General features: G+C 27.4%; 1 protein-coding gene across 1 annotated transcript in view; it reads right to left on the bottom strand.

The window, feature by feature from the left end:
- Window positions 1-820: 820 nt before the first annotated feature.
- Window positions 821-24,312, bottom strand: part of LOC101241605 (uncharacterized) — a 95,578-nt gene continuing 72,086 nt past the window's right edge. The window contains exons 42-51 of the mRNA XM_065811860.1: window positions 20,918-20,982; window positions 20,668-20,810; window positions 15,180-15,476; window positions 12,480-12,776; window positions 12,037-12,342; window positions 11,433-11,899; window positions 11,253-11,350; window positions 10,773-10,929; window positions 1,152-1,218; window positions 821-1,080 (exon numbers count right to left, since the gene is read on the bottom strand). Of these exons, the coding sequence (XP_065667932.1) occupies window positions 962-1,080; window positions 1,152-1,218; window positions 10,773-10,929; window positions 11,253-11,350; window positions 11,433-11,899; window positions 12,037-12,342; window positions 12,480-12,776; window positions 15,180-15,476; window positions 20,668-20,810; window positions 20,918-20,982 (2,016 nt within the window). The 3' untranslated portion in view covers window positions 821-961. The remainder of the gene's footprint in view (window positions 1,081-1,151; window positions 1,219-10,772; window positions 10,930-11,252; window positions 11,351-11,432; window positions 11,900-12,036; window positions 12,343-12,479; window positions 12,777-15,179; window positions 15,477-20,667; window positions 20,811-20,917; window positions 20,983-24,312) is intronic.

Genomic DNA, 24,312 nt, shown 5'->3' with positions numbered 1-24,312 from the left:
AAGCAAAGTTAAATAGAATGAAAACTTTAAAATATTAATAATATTTGAACGCATTTTAAATAACATTTATTTTATATAATTACAAGCAAATTATTAAGTAAATAAAATATATAAATAATCAATTTACTGCATTTTATGCTATATATAAACGTAAAAGCATTTACGTGTTTTTTTCTAATGTGGCAAAAACAAAAAAACAACGTATATTATTTGAACTGTTTAAATATAACAGGATTAAATCTGTATTTATCATTCATAGCAGCCAATCTTTCTGTTTCGAAGACACCAATTCTCTTAACTTTGTTTTTATAAAACCTTTTAAGATCTGCCAGAAGTACTCTTTCTTCATCGTGTTGACACACCATTTGATCTGTAACTTTAGCAAAATCGTTTCGAAAATCAGAAATATACTGCTTTAATTCCAAAAGTTGCTGTTTGAATGTAGCTAAAAGAGAGTTTTGAAAGTGTGATTAAAATTATCAACCAAAATAGACTCATTTTTGTAACACAAAACAAAACAAAAATCTTTTTTAAAAATAGGCAGAACATAATTTACCATCCACTCCCACTTTGTTTTTCTTTCTGCGCATAATAAACTCAAATGTAAAAGCGCAAACAATGAAGAGAATAATCATAATGCCCAAGTAAATTAGTGAGCTTTGAAAAGCGGGCGATGTTTCAGAAAAAATATCTGCAATAATTTCGCTTGAATCTTGGACAGCAAGGCTCTAATAATAATAAAAAAGCTATATTATATAAAGTTTTATACAATACTTATAAGTAAAACTTCAACTACAAATATAAATGTTTACTGGAATTCTTGATCTAAATGATGTCGCAAATGCAGAAATTTCGTTACTTTTTGAACCAATGAAACTATCAATATCTATTGTTAAAACCACACTGCTTCCAGACAAGACAAAGCCGTACCCAGTATTCATGCTATCGAGAGATATTATTGTTAAGGATTTTTCGTCCAACAAGATTGATAATCCAACAATGATAACGTGTCAACGTACACGATATCAACAACCTTGTTCTGTAAATCTTCAAGCATCGATAAAATACTTGCGTAACGCACTAGATAAAAAGAATATTCAAATTAAAACATATTTAAATTATCATCATTAAAGTATTTCAAAATTTCTTACCTTGAGATACCTCTGCATTGTTTGTAATGGCTAGTTTAAGTTCTAAAGAATTGTTCAATGCAGCAACCTGTGAAAATAACATATAACTTAAATATAAAAGATTAAAGAAAGTTGCTGAATTTAAATGCAGCAACTTTCTTATAAACGTATAATTGATAACATAAAAGATAAGAAGAATCAAGCTGCAAGTGAAAAGAGTTGTTTAATGCAGCAACCTATGACAAAAACAACACATTAATAAAAAATAAAAAATAAATGTTCTAGAAAGTTGTCTAATCTAAATGTTTAATTTTTTTAGTTCTAAAAAATTATTTAATGAAGGAACCTTTAATTGATAAGATAAAAATAATCAAGTCATAAATACAGCCCATTGGGGCTGTCCATTAATTACGTCATCAAAGTAGAGGGGAGGAGGGAACGGGAAAATTTTGACAATTTTAGACAAGAAAGAGGGGGGGGGGACAAGAATATTTGATGTCAATAACGTTACTTTTTTAAATAAATTTAGTTACTTCGTTACTAGTCATGCATACTTACTTAGTTACTAGCCATGCATATAAAAAAGGTATCAAAACGAGACTATTACATACCAGGATCAGACAACCTGCCACTTGCAATCGAAGTTGCTCAGTTAGAAAGAGATCTTGGAGTTCTTATCTCAAATGATCTTAAATGTAATGCTCAAGTTTTAGCAGCTGCGGTGAAAGCTAACCACTCCTTAGAGAAGCTGAAAAAAACTATTCGCAGCCGCAGTTTTTCACTGTGGAAAGAAGTGTACACCACGTATGTTCGTCCTCACCTAGAGTACGCTATCTAAACGTAGTCACCTTACCAACGAGCAGACATAGAGGCGCTAGAAAAAGTTTAAAACTGTGCTACAAAAACCATTCCTTAGATTAGGCATTGCACGGCCGAACAGCGAAGTGTTATGTTAGGTCTTACGACACTTGAAGAAAGAAGAATAAGAGGTGATTTGATTTTGATATTCAAGTTCATGCGTGAATTTGATGGAATAAACTTCATGTATTACTCAACCGTCCTTCGTCGTCAAGGTATATTATGTTTGGTTATAATCAAAGACTTGCACAGCAAAGAGTACTCAATTGCATGTCAAGAGAGAAATTCTTCACTAACCGTGTTGTGTTGCAGTGGAATACCCTGCCGCAAATAGTAATTGACGCAACTTTCGTCAACATTTTCAAAAATCGACCAGATGAACATATAAATTAGTTAAAAGAGAACTTTCAAACGATAACTTTTTTTTTTTTCAGTAATTTATTTTCCAGAATAATATGAACTAGATAAATTTACAATGATATATTACTGGTAAGACTTCCAGAAAATCACATGATCTTATCATGAAGCCCTTTGCAATATATATATATATAAAAATTCGTTTATTAAAAAATTACATACGCGTTTATAATATCTTCAGATAATAATAATAAATCTCTTCAGATGTTAAGCAAGTTTACATAACATAATATTTTATAATATAGGTATATAACATTCTCAATGTTGAATAATATTATAATATAAAGTATTCAATATATGTTGTATAAATTATATTCTTTATACAGTAAACAAAAATAATGTATTAAATTATATTAACTTGAAATACTAAAAATAGTTGAATATATTTTGTGTTGAAAATATTATTTCTTTTAATTTCTTTTCAAATAAAGAAAAAGACCCCTTGAAAGAAAAATCAAAATTAGTTAATACTATTTTATTCCAGAGAAATGGACCACGATAAGAAATACAAAATTGGTCAATTTTTGTTTTGCAAAATGGCTCTTAAATATTTTTACTACAACGAAGTTAATATTTGTTTTTGGGTTTCAAATTATAGAGATTTATAAATACACTAGGAGATACATTTTCTTTACATTTAAACATATAACATAAAATATTAAAAATATTTAGTTCGTATATATTTAAAACTTTCATTTTTATAAGAAGTGGTGTTGAGCTTGAAAAACGATTTGCAAAATTAATTATGCGAGCTGCGTGTGTCTGATGCCGATAGAGAGATTTAAGTTTGGTTTTGTGAGCGCTTCCCCATATAATATTAGCATAGTTTATATGGCAATGAATAAATGAATATATAATTGAGTTAGTTGGTGTTTATTTAGTATATATCTAGCTTTATATAGAATTCCAATGCTTTTAGCAACTTTCATGGAAATATTATCAATTTGTTGATTCCAAGATAAGTTTTCGTCTATCATGACTCCTTAGAATTTTGTAACTTTTTCTCTTTTTATGATTGTATTGTCAATTAATAAATCAGGCAAGATATTTTGGATTCTCTTTTTTTTAGAGGTTGGGTAAAAAAGTAAAGATTTTGTTTTATCCGTATTCAAAGACAATTTATTTTTTCTAAACCAATATGATATTCTTTTTAGTTCATTATTCATTTTATTAAAAAGTATATCTATGTCTTCGTGCGACTGAAATAAATTCGCATCATCCGCAAAATTTACGGTCATTAAGAAGTTAGAAGCTTTGTAAAGATCATTTATGTATAATAAAGGTAACAGTGGCTCAAGTATGGACCCTTGGGGGACACCACATGTTATATTCGTTATTATTTGCGATGAGGATTCTTTATTATAAACAAATTGTTTGCGATTACTTAGGCAGCTTTTAAACCAATTTAGGGTTTTATCTTTTACACCAAAGCTCTCCAGCTTTTTAATTAAAATATGATGATTAACAGTATCAAAAGCCTTTGACAAGTCAATGAATAAGCCTAGTGTGAATTGAGAATTCTTAAATGAGTCGGCAATACTGCGCGTTACTTGGAGAATAGCGTGTCTAGTAGAATTGTTTTTTTGAAAACCAAATTGACTTTTTAGAGGAGTTTATTATCAATAAGATAAGTGTATATTCTGTTATACATTATTCTTTCTAATATTTTTGAAAAGACTGATAGAACTGAGATAGGAAGATAGTTTGTTATATTGGTATGATCACCTGTTTTAAAGATTGGAGTTACTTTTGCTATTTTCAAACTATCTGGAAAAGATCCTTGAGTAATAGATGCTTCAAAGACTTTGTAGAGAATATCTTTGATCACATTAAAAGAGTCAGTTATAATATTTTCATTTATATCATCAGGCCTAATTGCTTTATTCCTTTTTAATGATTTAATTATTCCTTTTTAATGATTTAAATGCTATTTCAAATCATAATAACTTAGATTTGAAAAATTTATAGTTGAATTTGGTGACGATATAAATTCGTCAACAGAGTTGATGTCTACATAAGGAATCTTATTTGATAGGTTATGTCCTATTGTTGAAAAAAACTTATTGAATTCGGCAGCGATTTCATTTGAATCGGTAACTAATTTATTTTCTACTTTATAGCATTCCCGCCTTGAATTATGTTTGTGTTTCAAAAGCAAGTTAGAGCAGTAAATTTGCTTGGCTTTTTTGCGGAGTTTTTATAATAGATTTTTATAAGCTATGTAGTTATTTTTATGTTTGTCTGATTTATTTTTAAGATATTTAACATAGAGTTTTTGTTTTATTTTTGAGGATTTTTTTATTCCTTTAGTTATCCAAGGACAAGAAATGTCTTAGGCGTTAAGAAAAATTTCTCGTAACAGAAAATTTGCTTCCTAGATTTTATAAAATATACTAAAAAAAGATTTCTAGATGTTTATATCCTCATTAAAGTTTATATAGCTCCAGTCTTGATGTAAAAGTTGCTGGTTAAATAAATTTAGGTTATTGTTGTTATAAATACGTTTTTTTATTGTTACTTTTCCGTGCATATTTGTTTTAAGGTCAGCGCCTAAGCAGAAAAAAATTGGAAAATGATCCAAAACATCAGTTTTTATAATACCTTTTTTGAGCATTATATTGAAACAGTCATTGGTAAGAACGTTGTCAATTAAGGAGGATGAGAACTCTGTAATTCTGGTGGGTTTATTTATAATAGGTACTGTTCCCATTTCAAATAAATGGTTATAAAACTTTGTAATGTTTTGTTTTCCATTGTACTGGAAACAGTCTAGGTTGAGATCCCCTAGTATATAATTTTTTTTCTTTTCTTGACCAGCTTTTTCTATTATATTATGAACAAGATAATTGCTTAGGTACTCAGTTCTTCTAGTTGGTGGCCGATAGCAGCAGCTTAGTAAAATATTTTTAAATTTTTTGTTCAACTGTTAAAATCTCAATATTTTCATCACAAACACTCATTTCGCTTCTAATATTATATCCAATGTTTTCTTTTATGTAAAAAAGAACTCCTCCTCCACGCTTATTAATATTACGCTCTAAAAACACTGTATTAAAACCTGTAAGATGGAGATTAGAGTTTGATTTTAAATCTTCTTCTGTACACCAAATTTCAGTTAAACAAATAACGTTAAAAAAATATTCCATTTGACAAATCATATTTAAAAAGCTATCAAAATTCTTTTTTAAACTTCTGATATTAAGGTGGATTATATTAAAATAATCACGATTATCATTTTTAATATGCTTTTAATTTTATATGGATAAAAGTAAGAGCATTCGAATTTTGATTCATCAATCTCATTAAAATAATTAATATCTGGATCAGATTCATAGTCTAAATTAAAAGTATTGGTTTGAAATAAATTCGATATTTTTTCAAAGTCATTCTAATAAGTTGAATCCATTTTGTATGTTTTTGTTATTTCGAAAATATTCAAAAGTTTTTATATGCATCAGTATATATATGTATGCACACATAAATGTGTACATATTACATACATATATACTCATATACATAAAAACGTCAAATTTTAATTTTTTTTTTGATAATCAGAAAGTCTTTTCGAAAGACTTAGTGATTAATTTATTATATACTACTTTGGCAAAATAACCTGACGAACGTATTTCTTTGGCTTAAATAAATAATTGCTTACGAATGATGGTTGTTCGTTCACTAAAATCTTCATTGATGTAAATCTTTACGTTCCATAGTTTTAGCTTTTTATAATTTTCTAGTACTTTTTCACGATCTTTATAATCTAGAAATTTAACTACAACAGTTCTTCTTCTTATTATTTTGCCGTCATCGTTTTCTTTCTTCCCCCTTCTGTGCGCGCGTTTTTCTTTTATTAGTTTTCTCACTTTCTCCTCGCTGTTTTTCCACGTTTCCCCTTCAGTTTCCTCGATTCCTTTAAATCGAAGGTTGTTACGACGACGACTCCTATCCTCTAACTCTGCCATTTTGTCTTTATGATATTCGTTTTCAAGATTTGTTGCTTTTTGTTTAAAATTGTTTGGAGATGATATCTTATTTTTATTGTTGTTTAATGTTTCTTTCATTGTTTCATATTTATTGCTTAGGAATTGAATAGTAGAATTAGTTTGATTTGGTTCTTTTTTTACCTGTTTGTTCTCATCTTTTATAATTAAAAGTCATTTTCTAGCTTTTAAAAGCGTTCATTGAATATTTTAAGTAAAGCGTTTTCGTGCATATCCAATTATTCTTTTACTTGAGATGGAGTAAAATTTTTAGCCATTTTATTTTAGTATATAATAATAATGATTGACTTAATAATAGTAGATTTGAAAAAATAAAAGTAATCTGACAACGTGCTGAATTTGGCCGCCTTCTATCCTCGCCGTAAAAACCGTATCGTAGCTTTGGCTTTGAAACTGAATTTTTGACAAATAGAAGGAGAGCAAAACAATATCTGAGAGCTCTGAGAAACAATTTGAGATCAATAGAAATAAACTTTTATAACTGGAATAACTGGAAATAAACTCTTTCCATATCTGTTTCCAGTATTCTATTATGTTCTTAAAGTACGGTACTTGTGTCGCAGATATGCACAAGTATCTAAAGACTGTTAGTATAGAGGTGCCTGATGCAGCACATCTTTGTTGGTAATTTAAACATAGCGAACATTTATGAATTTTCAAAAGTCTATAAATTTATTATGGATTGTTGTAAATATTTTAAATTACTGACCATTAAAATTAACTAAACAACTAAACTAAACTTAAAACAAAGAAAATTAAGCGGCGTTTGTAGCCTTGTGTTACATACTCACCCAAACTTTAGTATTTTAATGACATTTTTTATATTCTACTTTTTTTTAAACCGTGTTGTGCTTCAAAAATACCTGACATATACAGAACTAAATGAGCACACGCGAGTTATTTACTCGAAACACTACTTTTTCAAAGTTTGTGTTTGCTGGCCTGATGTAAAAATAAATAAAGATTTATGTGAGTACATAATCTATATTATATTATTTAAATGTTTATACCAGATTCGGCAACCTACTGCTTGCAAATAGGTTTGCCGACCCTGGTATAAACATTTGAAGCTAAAATTTCAATGTTATAATCTCCAGCTCCATGCACAAACACTAATATAATATTGAAAACAAGATGTTAGAAGCTCTTTGAAAACTGGAAAACATTTATAAATTATAAACTTTGGGTCTTCCGTTTTATAAGATTGCTAACCCCTTGTTAATACAAATTATCAAATGCATTATTTTGTTATATTAAACTCTATTAGAATTATTTTGCTTTTAATGTGGAATTGGATTAGGTCTAAAGTTAAAGTAAGGAGGATTGGGACATTCACAATTTGTGACTGCACTGTACATAAATTATTAGAAAAATATTATGATAAACATTTAACACTATCTAGGAGTAGGTCTAATGTTATCCATGCAAAAACAATATATATATATATATATATATATATATATATATATATATATATATATATATATATATGTATGTATTTCTTTTTAATTAGTTATATATATATATGTATGTATTTCTTTTAAATTAGTTATATATATATATATATATATATATATATATATATATATATGTATATGTATATATATATATATATATATATATATGTATATATATATATATATATATATATGTATGAATATATATATATATATATATATATATATATATATATATATATATATATATATATATATATATATATATATATATATATATATATATATATATATATATATACATATGTATATATATATAAACAGTATCGGACAAAACGAGTGCAACCAAATAATGCTAATTTAGTTTCTTTATATAAAAATCTTTTGTTGTCGATCACAGCCTTGCATCTTCGAGGCATAGATTCGATCAGGTGATCTTTGTGGAATCGCTGCCCAGACCTTTTGGATTTGTTCAAACAGTTGATCCTTATTACGAACACCTTCACGATTAATTCTACGGTTGACGATCTCCCACAGGTTCTCGATAGGGTTGAGATCTGGAGATTGAGGCAGCCAATCCATCACCGATAGGTGATTGTCTTGAAACCACTGCTTGACTACTTTTGTGTTTACAGTGTGTTTCGGATCGTTGTCTTGCTGAAAAACCCATTTTATTGGCATATTCCATTCAGCATGAGGTAACATAAAATTTTTCAGGATATTTTTATACATGAAACAGTCCATTATTCCATCGTTTCGATGTATTGGACCTAGACCGTTAGCAGAAAAACACCCCCAGACTATTACATTACTTCCACCATGCTTTACGGTCTTATGGCAGTAACGTAAATCGAGGCAATTTCCGGCCAGTCGACGTACACGGCAAATGCCATCGCTCCCAATGATGTTGAACTTCGATTCATCACTACACAGGACAGTTTGCCATTTCTGCACATTCCAGTCAATATGAGATGTAGCAAACAGGAGTTCTGGTTTTTTAGTGAAATCAGCTGTTTCTTTGCAGGGCGTCGAGAAAACAATCCGGCTTCAACAGCATGTCGTCTGATTGTTCGGTCCGATACAGGCAGCTCTAATTGCTTTTGTATCTCAACTGATAATATCTAGGGATCCTTCTTGACGGATCTGAAGATCATAGAATCCTCTTTAGAAGTTATGGAACGCGGTCTTCCACCTTTGTTATCTGCTGCCGACTTCCCCGTAGAACGATATTTGGAACATAGTCTTGATACGGTCCATTTTTTCACGCGATATTTATCACAAATACTTTTTTGTGACATTCCACTTACGTAATCGCCAATAATTTTCTTTCTTAGTTCCAATCCAACACTGTCGGGAGCCATTTTTGCAATTGAAGTCATAAAAATAATAAAAATAAATAATCACGCTTCTCAAGGCTTACCGTGTTGCATTTACCTTGTGATGATACAATAATGCTCTGTGGAACACAACGTCTTGGTTGGGTGTGGACTGTATTGTATAATGAAATAATTGTTGTATTTCACTTCTTGTATTGATGTTCTTCGATAAAACACTTTGATAAAACTCACTTCGATAAACTGTCTTGATAATACTGACTCATTGACTTCCTTATACTGACTGAATTACATGTCGATTTACATGTCTCTTATATAGTAAAATGAACCTGTTCTGGAAGATTCTAGATGCACTTTTTGATGCTTCTGGAAGCTTCTGGATGCTTCTGAATGTTTCTGGATACTTCCGGATGCTTCCAGGTGCTTCTTCTAGAAACTTCTGGAAGCTTCTGCATGCTTCTGGATACTTCCTTTAATTATTTAAAAACTTCAGTGACGTTGACACGGACCAGACTTAAGAAAATGAAACAAACCAAAAAAGTTGCACTTGTTTTGCCCGCTGCAAAATGGCACTTGTCAACGAAATTCTGCCTGTGTGCTGTCATCTGTCAGCTAATTGCTCATGTCATGGCATGCTATGACTCCAGACTCCTGAACTGTTTGCTGTAGTAGTATGGTTCGTTTCGTTTTTAAGACACGTAAAATTAGGAACACTTTTTAGCATTGCTCGATGTTGGTTGCAAATGTTTTGTCCAATACTGTATATACGTATATATATATATATATATATATATATATATATATATATATATATATATATATATTTTTTTTTTTTTTTTTTTAAGTTTGCAATTATTAAACGAAATATAACTTAAAAATATAAACTTGTTTTGTAAAAAATCTTGAAGATCTTATCAAAAGTTTCAATAGTTACCAATTCTTTATCATAGTAAGAATTTCGGAAAACATCAAGGAATACTCTCCTCCATCAAAGTAATAATGTTTCTCTTTTTTTTTTTAAATTCTATAACTGGAACCATTTTTTTATTATTAACATAATTTCAACTTGCAGTTCTTCGATAAGTTGAGTGAATTTAATTTTTTTTACCTTCTATGATGCACTAAAAAAAGTTTAAATGCATGTAGTAATCACTTTTACTCCTATTCACTTTTGTTCAGAGCAAGTCTTTGTAATTTTAAATGGCTATATAAATTTAAAAAATGTTTATAAGTTAAAAGTACAACTAAGTTTTTTTTTCTAAACATTTTACTTTTAAACACTTTTTCTATAAGTTGTAAACTACTGTTATTACTACTATTTAAAAATGTTTAATTATTTTTCGTATTTTTTTAATTTCACATCAGAGGAGGAGGTGGAGGGGGAGGGGGTAAATTAATTGTTGACGTAATTTTATAGGAGTTCTCTAAAAGTTAAAAAAGTTGTTGAATAGGGGAAGGGGGGAGGTAAAAATTGCCAAAAAATTGTTGACGTAATTAATGGACAGCCCCATAATTCTCATTTAAATTACTTACATATAGTTTTTTAAACTTTTTGAATATTAATAAGTTAAAAACCTTTGTGTTGTATAACATATACTTTTTAGAAGAACTCAAAGTTGTTAAGTTTGTAACTATGAAAGCAATAATTATGCCGTTTAAAATTAATCCAGTAAGAAACCAAACCATTGCAAACGTTCGTGACAATACTGAACGTGGACTCAAATCGCCATATCTAGATAATTTGAATAAAACTGAGAAATAACTATAATTGTAAAATTTAAATTTTCATAGAAAATAAGCTTCGGTGTTGTTCTAATAGTCCTGCTGTCATTCTTGTCCTAATAGTCTTGCTGTCATTCTTGTCCTTATAGTTTTCGTAGCTTGAAACTATGACAATAACCAAATACATTTATTGTTAGATAGTTATATGAATTTGTTCAAAGTTTATTATTATTATTACAATGTTTATTATTACAAAAGTCATATAAAATATTATTAACAAAAAAATAAGTAAGTATGCCTTTTAAATAAATAAAATTATCGACAAAAAACTACCCAATTGTTGTCATAGTGACGAATGTAAACCAGAACCCTGACAATGGTCCTCGAAGTGAACTTCCTTTGGAAAACTGTTCTGGATTTGAAAACTGATCCTGAAAGATGAATTTTTTTGTTACATTTATAACATAATAAAAAAAAATGCAACCTTCTATAAACAAAAAAAAAATTATTTACAGTAAACCAAATTACAATCCCAAATATAGAAGCAATGGCATAGCTGATAAGCAACACAGGCCACACATTCAACACGCCTATCAACATTTTGTTAATAACTTGATTTATTGTATTTTCATTTCGCACAACTATCGCAATACCAGGTGACATTACCAGTACAGAAAACTCGCTGTCAGGTGCCACTTCACGTCCATTCATTCCATATATAGGAAAACTTATGTCAACATCATTGTTTATAGCGTTTTTCAAATCAAATTCTGAGTTTTTAATTGTTTCATCTCCGGATTTAGATTGATTGAAGTAAAGTTTAGAATGAGAGTAACCTTGGCATGAACCACAAGATTTAACAACCATCTCTTGTAACAACGTTAAAAAAAATCCGCTTGGATTCAAATCAGCATCAACTGAAGTGAATGGATTTTTAATGTACAAGTTTGCAAAAAGCAATTCAGGGCATTTGCATGTTTCTAAGCAACAAATATAACCAAACATTGTTCTTAATGTTTATAAGATATACATATATATATATAAAAACGGTTATATCATAAAAACTATATCATAAAAATTAGACATCAGAGAAAAGTTTATCTTAAAATATACTAACTTGCTTGGTATTTAGGGGCAGGGCCACTTCCAGCAGCAGTAAAACCTGCAACACTTACACTGTAAATAGCATAATTAAGAAGGTCTCTTTGTTTGTAGTAGCGAGTATATATGTCAAAATCTAAAGTAATTTTTGTTTTTTCTCCACTTATTTCTACTCCTGATTGATAGCTTAAATAATATATAAGTCGATATCCAAGTAAAATTCCATTGACAAACTCTGATGGTATAGGTTTCCAAGAGATTGACCACCAACTGATTGATTGCATATCATTTACTACAAAATTTGGAACTGGAATAGAAGGTACTGGAAAAAAATAATGCATAGTTTCAGTTAATTTAAGTTATTATATATGAAAAATTTTTAATGACAAACAGTACCATAGTTATAAGCTAAATACTAGAAAAAAAAAAAATTAACATTATTTATCTCAAAACACAAACCTCCTTCAATTGTTTTACACATAGAGTATTGAACAGGACCATCACCATTTGCGTTATATCCATAAACTTCAACAAGGTAAAGTGTATAAGGTTTCAAATTTTTTATTGTGAAAGCATTAAAACCAAATTGAGCTTCAATTACTTGGTATGGTTCTTTTTTTGTGTAAATCTTGTATCTTATTCTATAACCAAGTATTTTACCATTACAATATTTCACTGGAATATCTGTCCACTCAATATAAATTTCAGTTGGATCTGGAGAATATGACTTTGCATAAGGGGGTGGTCTCTCTGGTGCTAAATATATTATATATATACATATATATACATACATATATATATATATATATATATATATATATATATATATATATATATATATATATATATATATATATATATATATATATATATATATATATATATATACATATATATATATATATATATACATATATATATATATATATATATATATATATATATATATATATATATATATATATATATATATATATATATATATATATATATATATATATATATATATATATATATATATATATATATATATATATATATATATATGTAAACACACATATATTTAACCATTAAATGTGTGTTTAAAATTAATTCCTAATTGTCATTAAGTTTTTCCACAAAAAAAGAGCCAAAATAAAATTTAAAAAATACTTTTTTCAATTAAAAGACTGCCTGCCTCAAATAAAAATTGCGACCAATATATTTTACTATTTCACCTAAATAAGTTAATACATACATTTACATATACACATATAAAATTGATTAATACTATACATCCCTAGTTAAAGAAAGACAGCCTAAGATATTTTTTTAATTATAATAAACAAATAATCTAGTTAAATTTAATTAATATAAGGTAAGTACGGGTATTAAGGCCCGGCGGGTAATAAGGCCCACTAATCCAAACTTAGGGAAAAAATAAATTGTGAAACTTTTTTTCGACATTAAAATATTAGACTTATCTGGTTTTATCACTGGCAGCAAAAAAAAATCAGCATTTCTTTACTGCGCGTTCGACAAAGCAAGATTACTTTGTTAGTTTCGTCAAAAATTGCTTAAGTCTAATTTTTAAGATAGGTGTTTTTACATTTTAAAATACTTTACAAAGCTTCTATTTTTTTCAATTGCATTTATTTGCATTAAGTACTTATTCGTTATCATTACTCATCATGTAATATTTATGCAAGTGTTGAAACAAAAGGATACATTATCGATAAACGTAACAGGTTCAAAGCGGGTAATAAGGCCCACTAAAAATCGGCCCACTGAATCTGGTCCTTCACCAGCTTCAGTCACCCAACCCAGTCCCTCAACAGTTTCAGTCAATCAACCTGAAATTAATCTTAATGCAAGTTTCAATGATTTAATGCCAAGTCCTGCTAAAAAGAAAAATATGGCTATGGTCGGTCGCAAAAAAAGTTTTAACTATGTTGCTAAAGCCCTAACGAAAGAAGATTTTCAATCTTCTACTTCTAAAGCTGTTAATAATAAGAATAAGGGCAAAGGAAAAGCAAATGTTTCTAAAGACCTGAAAAAAGATTATTCTCAATCTTCCACTTCTAAAGCTGTTAATAAAAAGAATAAAGGCAAAGGAAAACCAAGTGCAAAGAAAAGTAAGTCTGTAAGTGTGGATGTGAATGATTGGTTTTGTTTGTTATGCCAGCAAAAGTCTGTAGAAAGTATGCGACAATGTTTTAAATGTAAAGTATGGTACCACGAGGCGTGCATGGGGTATGATTCTGAAGATGAGGAAGAATTAGTATGTCCATTCTGCGAAGAATAATGTTTTTCTTTGTAACATTTCTTTATTGAATTTTTTAATTTTCTGTTGTTATTCACTGTTGTATAAAAAATAGATTCTTTTAAAGTATATAAATATGCAAGATTACTTATTATTTTATAAATGTGAGATAAACTATGCATTAAAAGAATGTTTCCAAACTTTTTTCTGGTTTTTCTTTATTTATTTTTTGTATTTTTTACATGGGCCTTATTACCCCCATAAGGGGGTAATAAGGCCCAATTAAGGTATGTTACAAAAACATGAATAACTTTTGTTATAATTATTTCCTCAATATGCAGATAAGATTTTTACATCAAGGAATGATTAATCTTAAGCAGCAATCGAAAATATTTTTTTAAACTTAATTTTTAAAGCCTAAATGACCAAAAGTCTGTTAGGTGGGCCTTAATACCCATACTTACCTTATAAAAAAGAAAATTATACTGAGAATGTTTTAAAGCATTAACTATTTTTTAATGTCTAATATTTTTAGGAATTTAAAATTTGTGTTAAACTAAAATTACTTTTTTGATATACTATTTCCTCCTTACACTTTTAAAAATAATAGAAATTATAATTGATGTAAAACATGTATGCCAATTGCCAACAAATTAAAAAATATATAAAACACTTTTTTCATCCTTGCTGTCTCACACATTACCTATGTGGTTTCTCTCACATTACCTATATGGTCTCACATTACCTATGTGGTACCAATTGTTAAGTTGTCATCTCTTTGATGAATGATATTGGTAAAAGCAACACAGCTGACTGATAAACGTCTCACTCTTGCTGTTCAAATTTTTACATAGTACTGACTTAAGCATTATTTATAATTTAAAAAATCTTATAAAAAAATTTTAAAAAATACTTACGAAAAGGTGATGTTTCAAAATTAAAAACTGCACTTGGCAAACCATTTCCAATACTCAAAGCAGTAAGCATGTATGCTTTATATTTATGAGATGTAATGAGATCCGGCACAAACCCTAGCGTTTTATTTGAGTCTAAACCTCTCCATTCCCATGTTGAGTTTGCAGAAGTAATGTCTTTGTAATAAACATACAACCATATGTCTGTTTTGTTAATACAAGCATCTCGCACCCATGATAACATTACAGTGCTTTTATCATAAGATGCAGCTGATATGTTGTAAGGAGGAGGGCATGATACTAAACGATATTTTAAAAGATTTTGTGAAAATTATTAGATAAAACATATAACTTGTGAACAATTTTAAAAATGTTTTTTCAAAAATAATAAGCTTCCTTGTATCAACCCTCTAACTATGTGTGCTTGTATCAACCCTCTAACTATGTGTACTTGTATCAACCTTCTATCTATGTGTACCCTAAACAAAAAGTCAGAAGATTTGCAAATTTTATTAAATTAAGATTAAGTAATTACTCTTATATATAAACTTTTATTCAAATAAATATTAATTTGAGTTTATAAAAAAGTAATAGTACAATAATTTTAGTACAAAATCTATTGACAAAATCATTTGACAAAATATATTGACAAAATCTATTGACAAAATCTATTGACAAAATCTATTGACAAAATCTATTGACAAGGAATCAAATGTTTTTCAGATAACATAAGGGATAGAGTAGAATAGCACTAGTTTATTCTATTGACAAGGAATCAAATGTTTTTCAGATAACATAAGGGATAGAGTAGAATAGCACTAGTTTATTTGCGTCATTACATAGGTAACAAACAAATTTTTGCAGATATGTGTTTAAAAGCATTACTTATTTTATGGATCTGGTGTTAAATTTGAAAATGGAATACAAATTGTTCAAAAGCAGACTAATAGTTGTTCTAATGTGGACTACATGTGATTGAATAGTTATGTTTGTTTATTATATATTTGAGTGAGCTAAAACATACAGCACCAAGATAATCATCAATGGAAAAGATACCATGATAGGTTGCACCACAAAGATCAATACCATCTGCTTTTAGAAAGTGGAATCATTCATTTAAAAACATGCACATGCAATATAATATGTTTTGCAAGAATATGTTCAACTAATTTGAATATTACATTATGTTATATTCAAATTAGTTGTATAACAATTCACATATTATGTTATAGGAATTGATCAGTAGACAGTGATGGGCTATCAACTTTTGAATTGGGTATGAAGTTTCCATAAAGCCACTAAGATGGTACAATACATTTGTTGACACATTGTTTAAAAGTTGTAACAAGAGCTTCAACTAGTTCAATGTGTTCAGCAATTAGATAAATTTAGTAGTATAGATATTTAGATAGATTTAAACCATAGAGTAATTAGATAGGTTTGTATTATAATTGAGCCAAAAATGTTACCATGGCTCCCATTTTGATGCATTTATGTTGCTCATTGACATTACAGAAGTTAAAGATGGCAATTCTGGTGGAAAGGAGATTGGCTTAAAGTAAGGTAATAAATCTAGCTTACAAACTCCAATATCTGAAAATTGCATATTTTGTATCACACTAAATTCAGCATCTGCAGGTAAGCTGTGGGTTGGGGCCTGTAGTGGTTATGCATGTGACCACATACTATTATTTCTATCAACATATTTATATTTATTTCAGCAGTAAGATGCTTTCTGGATGGCAATAAGTTGAACAATAGTATCAGCCAAGAAGTTACATTGGTCATGAAGACCTGCTTTGTATAAACATTGGTGTTGTTTTATGCATTGTAGGATATCTGGAGTTATCAGGATATCTGGAGTCATCTAGTCACCGCAGACTTTATAAGTACACAGAGGCTGATGTTTATTTTCATCAGTTATATCATTCTGGAAAGGTGAGAATGAAACAAGTGAGGCAGAATCAAGGGTTTTTATTTGGATGTGTTTAGGTTTTGGTGATGAGTGTTTTTGAACATGTTAGAGACAAAAAGCAACAACAATATTGTGATTAATGACTTTTCAAGATTTCATCTACAATAAGAAATCAATAGGTTGGGAACCTTAATCAATTGCAGATTTTTTTTTTCTTTTTTTTGTTATTCACCTCCTCAAGGCCGATAAAGCCACTACAGATGAGGAGGCTACTTAAGGGTTATAACCCTCTCTCAACTCTATAACTCCGAAATACGAACCTTGACGAACAAGGCCGCTGCGCGGAGAAACAAGTTGAGCGCGGTACTACCAGGGACGTGGTGGGGATCGAACTCGGAACCTCTCACTTATGAAGCGAGCGCTTTACCACTACCGCATAAAGATAAAGATGAGCCTAGTTATGGAAATATAACATTTAGTTATGGAAATATAACATTTGTTAGAGCAATGTCTATGCAAGAGAATTTAAATGCCGTTACCATAGTTGGATATACTATAGTTGGATTTACCATAGATATATAAGATATTATAGTTTATTTGCCATAAATGGTATTTTTTGCATAGTGGCTTAACATCACATCCTGATGAGAGCTTTTAAAGATAGAGCTTTTTTGACAAGTTAGTTGCCATTGTGGTATATAAACGGCAGCCATTAGACACAAGAGTATCCACTCTTAAGTTAAGATCTAAAAGGGGTGGCTAAAGGAATTAGAGTGCTTTTACCAGGGATTTATAGAACTTTTATTAAGTTAATAGAATAAGTTGTTGGCTAATGTTGTGTAGGTGGTAGATAAAAGGTCAGAGTTGGTCTGTTTGGTCCATAATGTTTTGGGAGATTTATTACTTTATGATACTCTGAGAGCATGGTGGATAAACAGAGTTTATGGCATAGACATATGGCTGCTTCTCTTTGGAAAGTTGATGAAACATATGGCTTTAGTAAATTTGTGAATTACACTTTGAAATGGTTTATCTAGAATATTGGCTTTTTTTTAATTAATCATTACACTTTTCAAACTTAATCTGTAGATTATTAAATTCTGAATTTTGGGCTTGAGTTTTATTTTCAAGGGCAAAAATGCTTCTGAATAAACCTGCTTTATGGTAGTTATGGTGACAATTTTTCAGTACAATTCTTAGCCTGATTTATTATTAAGGATTACCTAGATAAGGTTAAAATCAGAAACGATTTTGTTACTCGATTAGACTTTATATTATACAAGATGAAGGGATTCATATGATAAAGATGACTTTTATAGATTCCAAATTACAAGCTTTGAAAAATTCGAAGGTGCAAGGTGTCATGATCCTTTGACAGTTTGGTCATTCCAAAAATAATAATATTGAATGCATGTGATTTTCTGTCATCAATATCTGTTGCAATAATATAACTTAATTTTAACTGGTACATTTCTACATAATAATAACTTTTTGCTGCTTTTGACTCTACTCTTGTAATGGGAAACATGTATATATATATATATATATATATATATATATATATATATATATATATATATATATATATATATATATATATATATATATATACACACATGTATATATATATGTGTGTGTGTGTGTGTGTGTGTGTGTGTGTATGTACGTGTGTGCTTGTGTCCTAAAGGATGAAACAATGTTGCCTAATGTTAGATATAGCTACTTAACTTTTTGTTTTGTCGAGCACTATCCTATTGAATGTGTTATTATTGTTAGCGTAATGCTGGCCCGCTACATTGTAGTTAAGGCAGTTTGGCATGACACAACAAATCTTTTAAATGTGTGTGTGTGTGTGTGTGTGTATATATATATATATATATATATAAATATATATATATATATATATATATATATATATATATACATATATATATATATATATATATATATATATATATATATATATATATATATATATATATATATATATATATATATATAAATATATATATATATATATATATATATATATATATATATATATATATATATATATATATATATATATATATATATATATATATATATCTTATACTGCTGATTTAGGTGAGCAGTGTGATGTCATACTGAAATAGACTGCTGCTGGGGGCTTCAGTAAATACATCAACTGATAAAGAGTCTGACTCGCAGTGGAGTGCTGCTACATCAATGGTTTGGGATGGGGCAGCAATCTTTTCATTCATTATTCTTTGTTTTCTTTTCCTTTTTCTAAAAAAGCCATATCTATTTAGATAAGTAAAAAAAGTGAGCCAACGCTCACATAAATATGCTAGAGTATATATATATATATATATATATATATATGTATATATATATATATATATATATATATATATATATATATATATATATATATATATATATATATATATATATATATACATTTATATTTACCAAGATTAACACAAATAGTACAAAGTCGAATTATTTTTTGATAGATATATACATATATCTGATATATTCTTACACAGATCACTGATTCCCTGATAGTGTAACGATGACATATCCTTGTGTATTAATCATGCAGAAGTTAACTTATTTTAAAACGCGTTAATTACTTAAAAACATCATGCATCAAAACAAACTAAATTTGTTTAAACTTTATTAACTTATTGAGTTACAATCTTGTACAATGTAGTGGTTAATCAAATCCTTTAGGGATCTTTTTCGTTTTTTTTTTAATATTTTTTATCAATTAACTAATTGTTACTAATATATTAATAATAATAAATGTTATTATAATAAAAGACATGGCAGCTAATAAATGGTTTAGTAAATATGGTAATAAATAACTTAAATACATGTAACATGTCTTGCTTGGGAAGAAAGGCGTTATTGTTATTCTCTTAATATAGTTTATAAAGAAATTCTTCAATGAAATTTTTAAACTTAAAATTTTTTATTTTTAACATTTGTTTTAAGTTATCTAAATATTTTAATTTTAATTTTTTTAAACATTTATTAGGTATGCATATTAAATATTGTATATTCGCCCTCACTGGCTTCACTTTACTTCACTTCTCAAAATAAATATAAAGTATTAAAGGTTGCTAAAAACAGGCACCCATGAAATTTCTAGTATATATAAATATATATATATATATATATATATATATATATATATATATATATATATATATATATATATATATACATATAAATATATATATATATATTATATATATATATATATATATATAATATCTCTAATATAACTATATGAAACTATATAACAATGTGCGTCTATATATAACAGATGTTGTTTTATGGTTTTATTTAAAAAAAAGTTATACTTATAGTAAATGCCATTGATATATAAATTTATTTTATATGTAATTTTGTAAATTATCTTCATCAAATTGAAATTTCAAGTAATTTTGTGATAGATGGTCACAGAATGGTTTGAACAATTTTTTAGAAATACATTAAAAATTAATTAAATAAATTTAAATACATGTGCATTTGATACAATATTTCAGTACAAACTTAATATATATAGATGTAATGGTAACTTACCATCGCCTGAAGAGTAGAACTGAGTACTCTCTATACTAATGTTAGTTATTTTTCCTGCTTGATTGATTCCATCAATGAAATAAATCATTTGATCGTACAAATAATCAAATGTTAATGTGTAATATACAATAACACTCCCAGCTCTGTATAAAAAATTTGAAGTCAGTAAAACTAGCAAAATTGTACACACTTGGCAAAAACCTGCTTATCATATATTATACTATTAAATGGCAAACATAAAAAAACTTACTTTAGGCGGGTTACTTTAACTCTATTAAAACCATTTATACTATTGTAATAGAAGTACTCGTTAATCTAAAACATTTTTACACAATTATTTAATATTCTGAGTTAAAAGAAAAACACTAGTTTAGTTTAGAAACAAAACTGCAAACATATAAATATGATAAGTGTGATTAACACACTAAGCCATTCCCCAAAATAAGCTTTGTTTATGATTCTTTTGTTGATTCTTGATAAGATTGTTTTTGAACTGGTTTAAACCTATGAGAATGAACTACTCTATCCTGTAATTCATTCCATGCATTTGTAGCATGAGGTCGTTATATTAAAAAGATAATATTGCCTAGACTATAGTATAATTAGTATAACATTTAATAACAAATTCATCAAGTGAACACACTTACACCTTTTTTAAAGTGGTCCTTATCAAAGTTTTAAAAGAAAGTTGCTATCTTTTAATAACTTTATGAATTGAACTTTTTCACATTATTTAAAGTGTAGTTTAAAAAACAGCTTTTTCCGAGCATCTTTTTTTCAGCTTTTTGTTTCTCTTTTCCAAGAAACAAAAAGCTGAAAAAGTAATTTCTAAATCAAAGTTAGTTACTTATCATAGCATATATTACATATATTACACAATAATATTTTAAATTTCGTAAATGAGTTAAGAGAAAACATAAAATGTTATGGCATAAAATCAGACAACTTTTAAATCTCTTATGCAAAACCACTTGCTTAGCACACTAAATATTTCAGGACACAATACCATTTGTTTAGGTTGAGATAATTTAATGATTTATACACCTAACTAATAATTACTACACCTAACTATTCATAATTCACATTTGTTAAAATTATTTTTTCTAAAAAGTCAAATACTATTGTTGGTTGCATTTATAGACACCCTTGCATGTATATAAATGTTTTGACATCCATGCAAAGGTGTCTGTCCTTCTTCAAAATATTTATGCTAAAAATAAACCTGCTTTCTTACTTGGTGACTTTAATCTGATACAATAATGACGTTGTGACAATTTTTTAAACTTACCAATTATTTATAATATTCAACTAACAAGAGTTACTGATCACTCTTATACATTGATATAACTTTTGCTAATATAGCGACTAATGAAATTATTTTAGGAAATTTAATAACTTCTGTTTCTGATCACTTATTTCAATTTTGTATTTGTTCCAATATCTACAAACTAATTATACCACACAAACACAATTTATACAATAAGAATTTTAAGAACTTCAATAAAGAAAACTTTAAATCTAAATTATCAAAAATCGACTGGGATGATATTTTAAAGTCATATGATTCCAAAATTTATGTTTCCAAAACTCATGTTACCAAATGTTTATTACTGAAACAACATTGATTTTATATTGCAATACCCTACTTAAAAAAACTAGTACCAGATGTCTAGTGTCAAGAGCTTCAAATGTTAGTTTAAATAATGGATTAAAAAAGGAAACTAAAAATATATTCAAGAAAATAATCTTTTCCAACATAAAATGTTAATATCTTATGATCCTATGAATATAAAAAAATTTTAAAGTATTTTTAAGAGATTTAAATATATGATAATTACATTAATTAAACCAATTTTTTATTTGGTTTTTGATTAAAACAATCTATTTGCCACGCATTTTTTTTTATTATTCTGATTCACTCCCAACAAGAAAAAAAGAATGGAGTGACTAAAAAAAATGAATTAAGTTAAAGAGCAAGAAAATGGTTGACAGAAAACTTGAAAAATTGTTGTATGAGTCAGGAAAACAGGGAGCTGAAGCTGGGAGAGAGTTTCAAAGAGATGAAGTGCAGGGTAAAAAACTAGACAAATAAAATTTTGTAGAGCATGCAGGGGCAAATACAGTAAAAGAATCAGACTTTGCTGAATGACGAGTTATGCAAGAATGAGTTTTGGCTGATGGAACTAGAGATGATAGCTCCTTTGTGCAGTCACCATGGTTGCACAAAGGTGCTATAATGGTCATATCTAAAAAAATATGAAGGAAAGTGTATGCAAATATCTAACTTAAGTAAGCTTTAAACTATGTAAGGTTAAAAGTTATATAGTTTTACTTTTACTTGAAAATTGCATTGCGGCAATATCTCCTTAATTTAAAAATTTAGCTTTTATTTGCTTTTTTATAAAGTTTTTATTTATTGAAGGGAGGGGGTGCACCCATACAAAAGACAGAATGAGAGGAGAGCAAAGGGACGCAGTAAAATATTTAATTACTTCTACAATAACATTACTTAATAAAAATTTAGCTAAATGTTTATATATACATATATATATATATATATATATATATATATATATATATATATATATATATATATATATATATATATATATATATATATATATATATATATATATATACATATATATATACATATATATACATATATATATATACATATACATATATATATATATACATATATATATATATATATATATATATATATATATATATATATATATATATATATATATATATATATATATATATATATACATATATATATATATATATATATATATATATATATATATATATATTTGTTACTAACTTTTTCTTACTTTTTTATAACTGGAGTTTTGCTTTAAAAATTGTTTTCTTTTTTTTGTTAATAATTTTTTTTTTTTATATTAGTTAATAAATTTGGTTGAAAAGTTATACCTTTTGTTCATTTAAAACAAATTATGTTACGTTATTTGTAAATAAATTTTATTTAAAAGGTTTATACTTTGTGACATATTTGTATTTTGTTATTCAGTGATATATTTGTATTTTGTTGAAAATATGTATTTTGTAATAATTGTTTTGATAAAAGTAGTTATATAAAGTGTTATAATTTAAGTTTTATAAAATGTTATTTAATTTTTAATTATCTTTGTCAAGAAAATGTTTTAATTTTTAAAAATGAATTAAAACTTAATAATGTGAGTGTTAAAAAAATATGTTAAAACGTAATAATAGGAGTCATTTACTAATTATTTACTTGGTAACTGTCTTTTAATTTTTTATTGTGTATGTGCTTTATGGATGCGCCAATGTCTGTTAAAAGTTTAATAACTTTTTTAATTAATTACTAATAATTATCTACATTACTAAAATTATAATTACTAATTACATCATAATTACTAAAATTATCTACATTAATTACCAACATTATCTACATATAATTAATTACTAATATATATATTATCTACATTGAATGATTAACACTGCTCAGTTAAAGCTATTCACGAAAGTTTAAACGATTGGAGAATTTTTATGTTTGGTTTTTGTTTAATAAAAAAAAACTGTAAAATGATATCGAATTAATTTTTTTTATCCATTAAAGAAAAAGTAACAAATTTAAAATGAATATGAACATAT

This window comes from Hydra vulgaris, chromosome 12 (assembly GCF_038396675.1).
Source record: "Hydra vulgaris chromosome 12, alternate assembly HydraT2T_AEP".
Taxonomy (NCBI): domain Eukaryota; kingdom Metazoa; phylum Cnidaria; class Hydrozoa; order Anthoathecata; family Hydridae; genus Hydra; species Hydra vulgaris.
The sequence above is the reverse complement of the archived record's forward strand: the minus strand, read 5'-3'. Positions and strand labels throughout refer to the sequence as shown.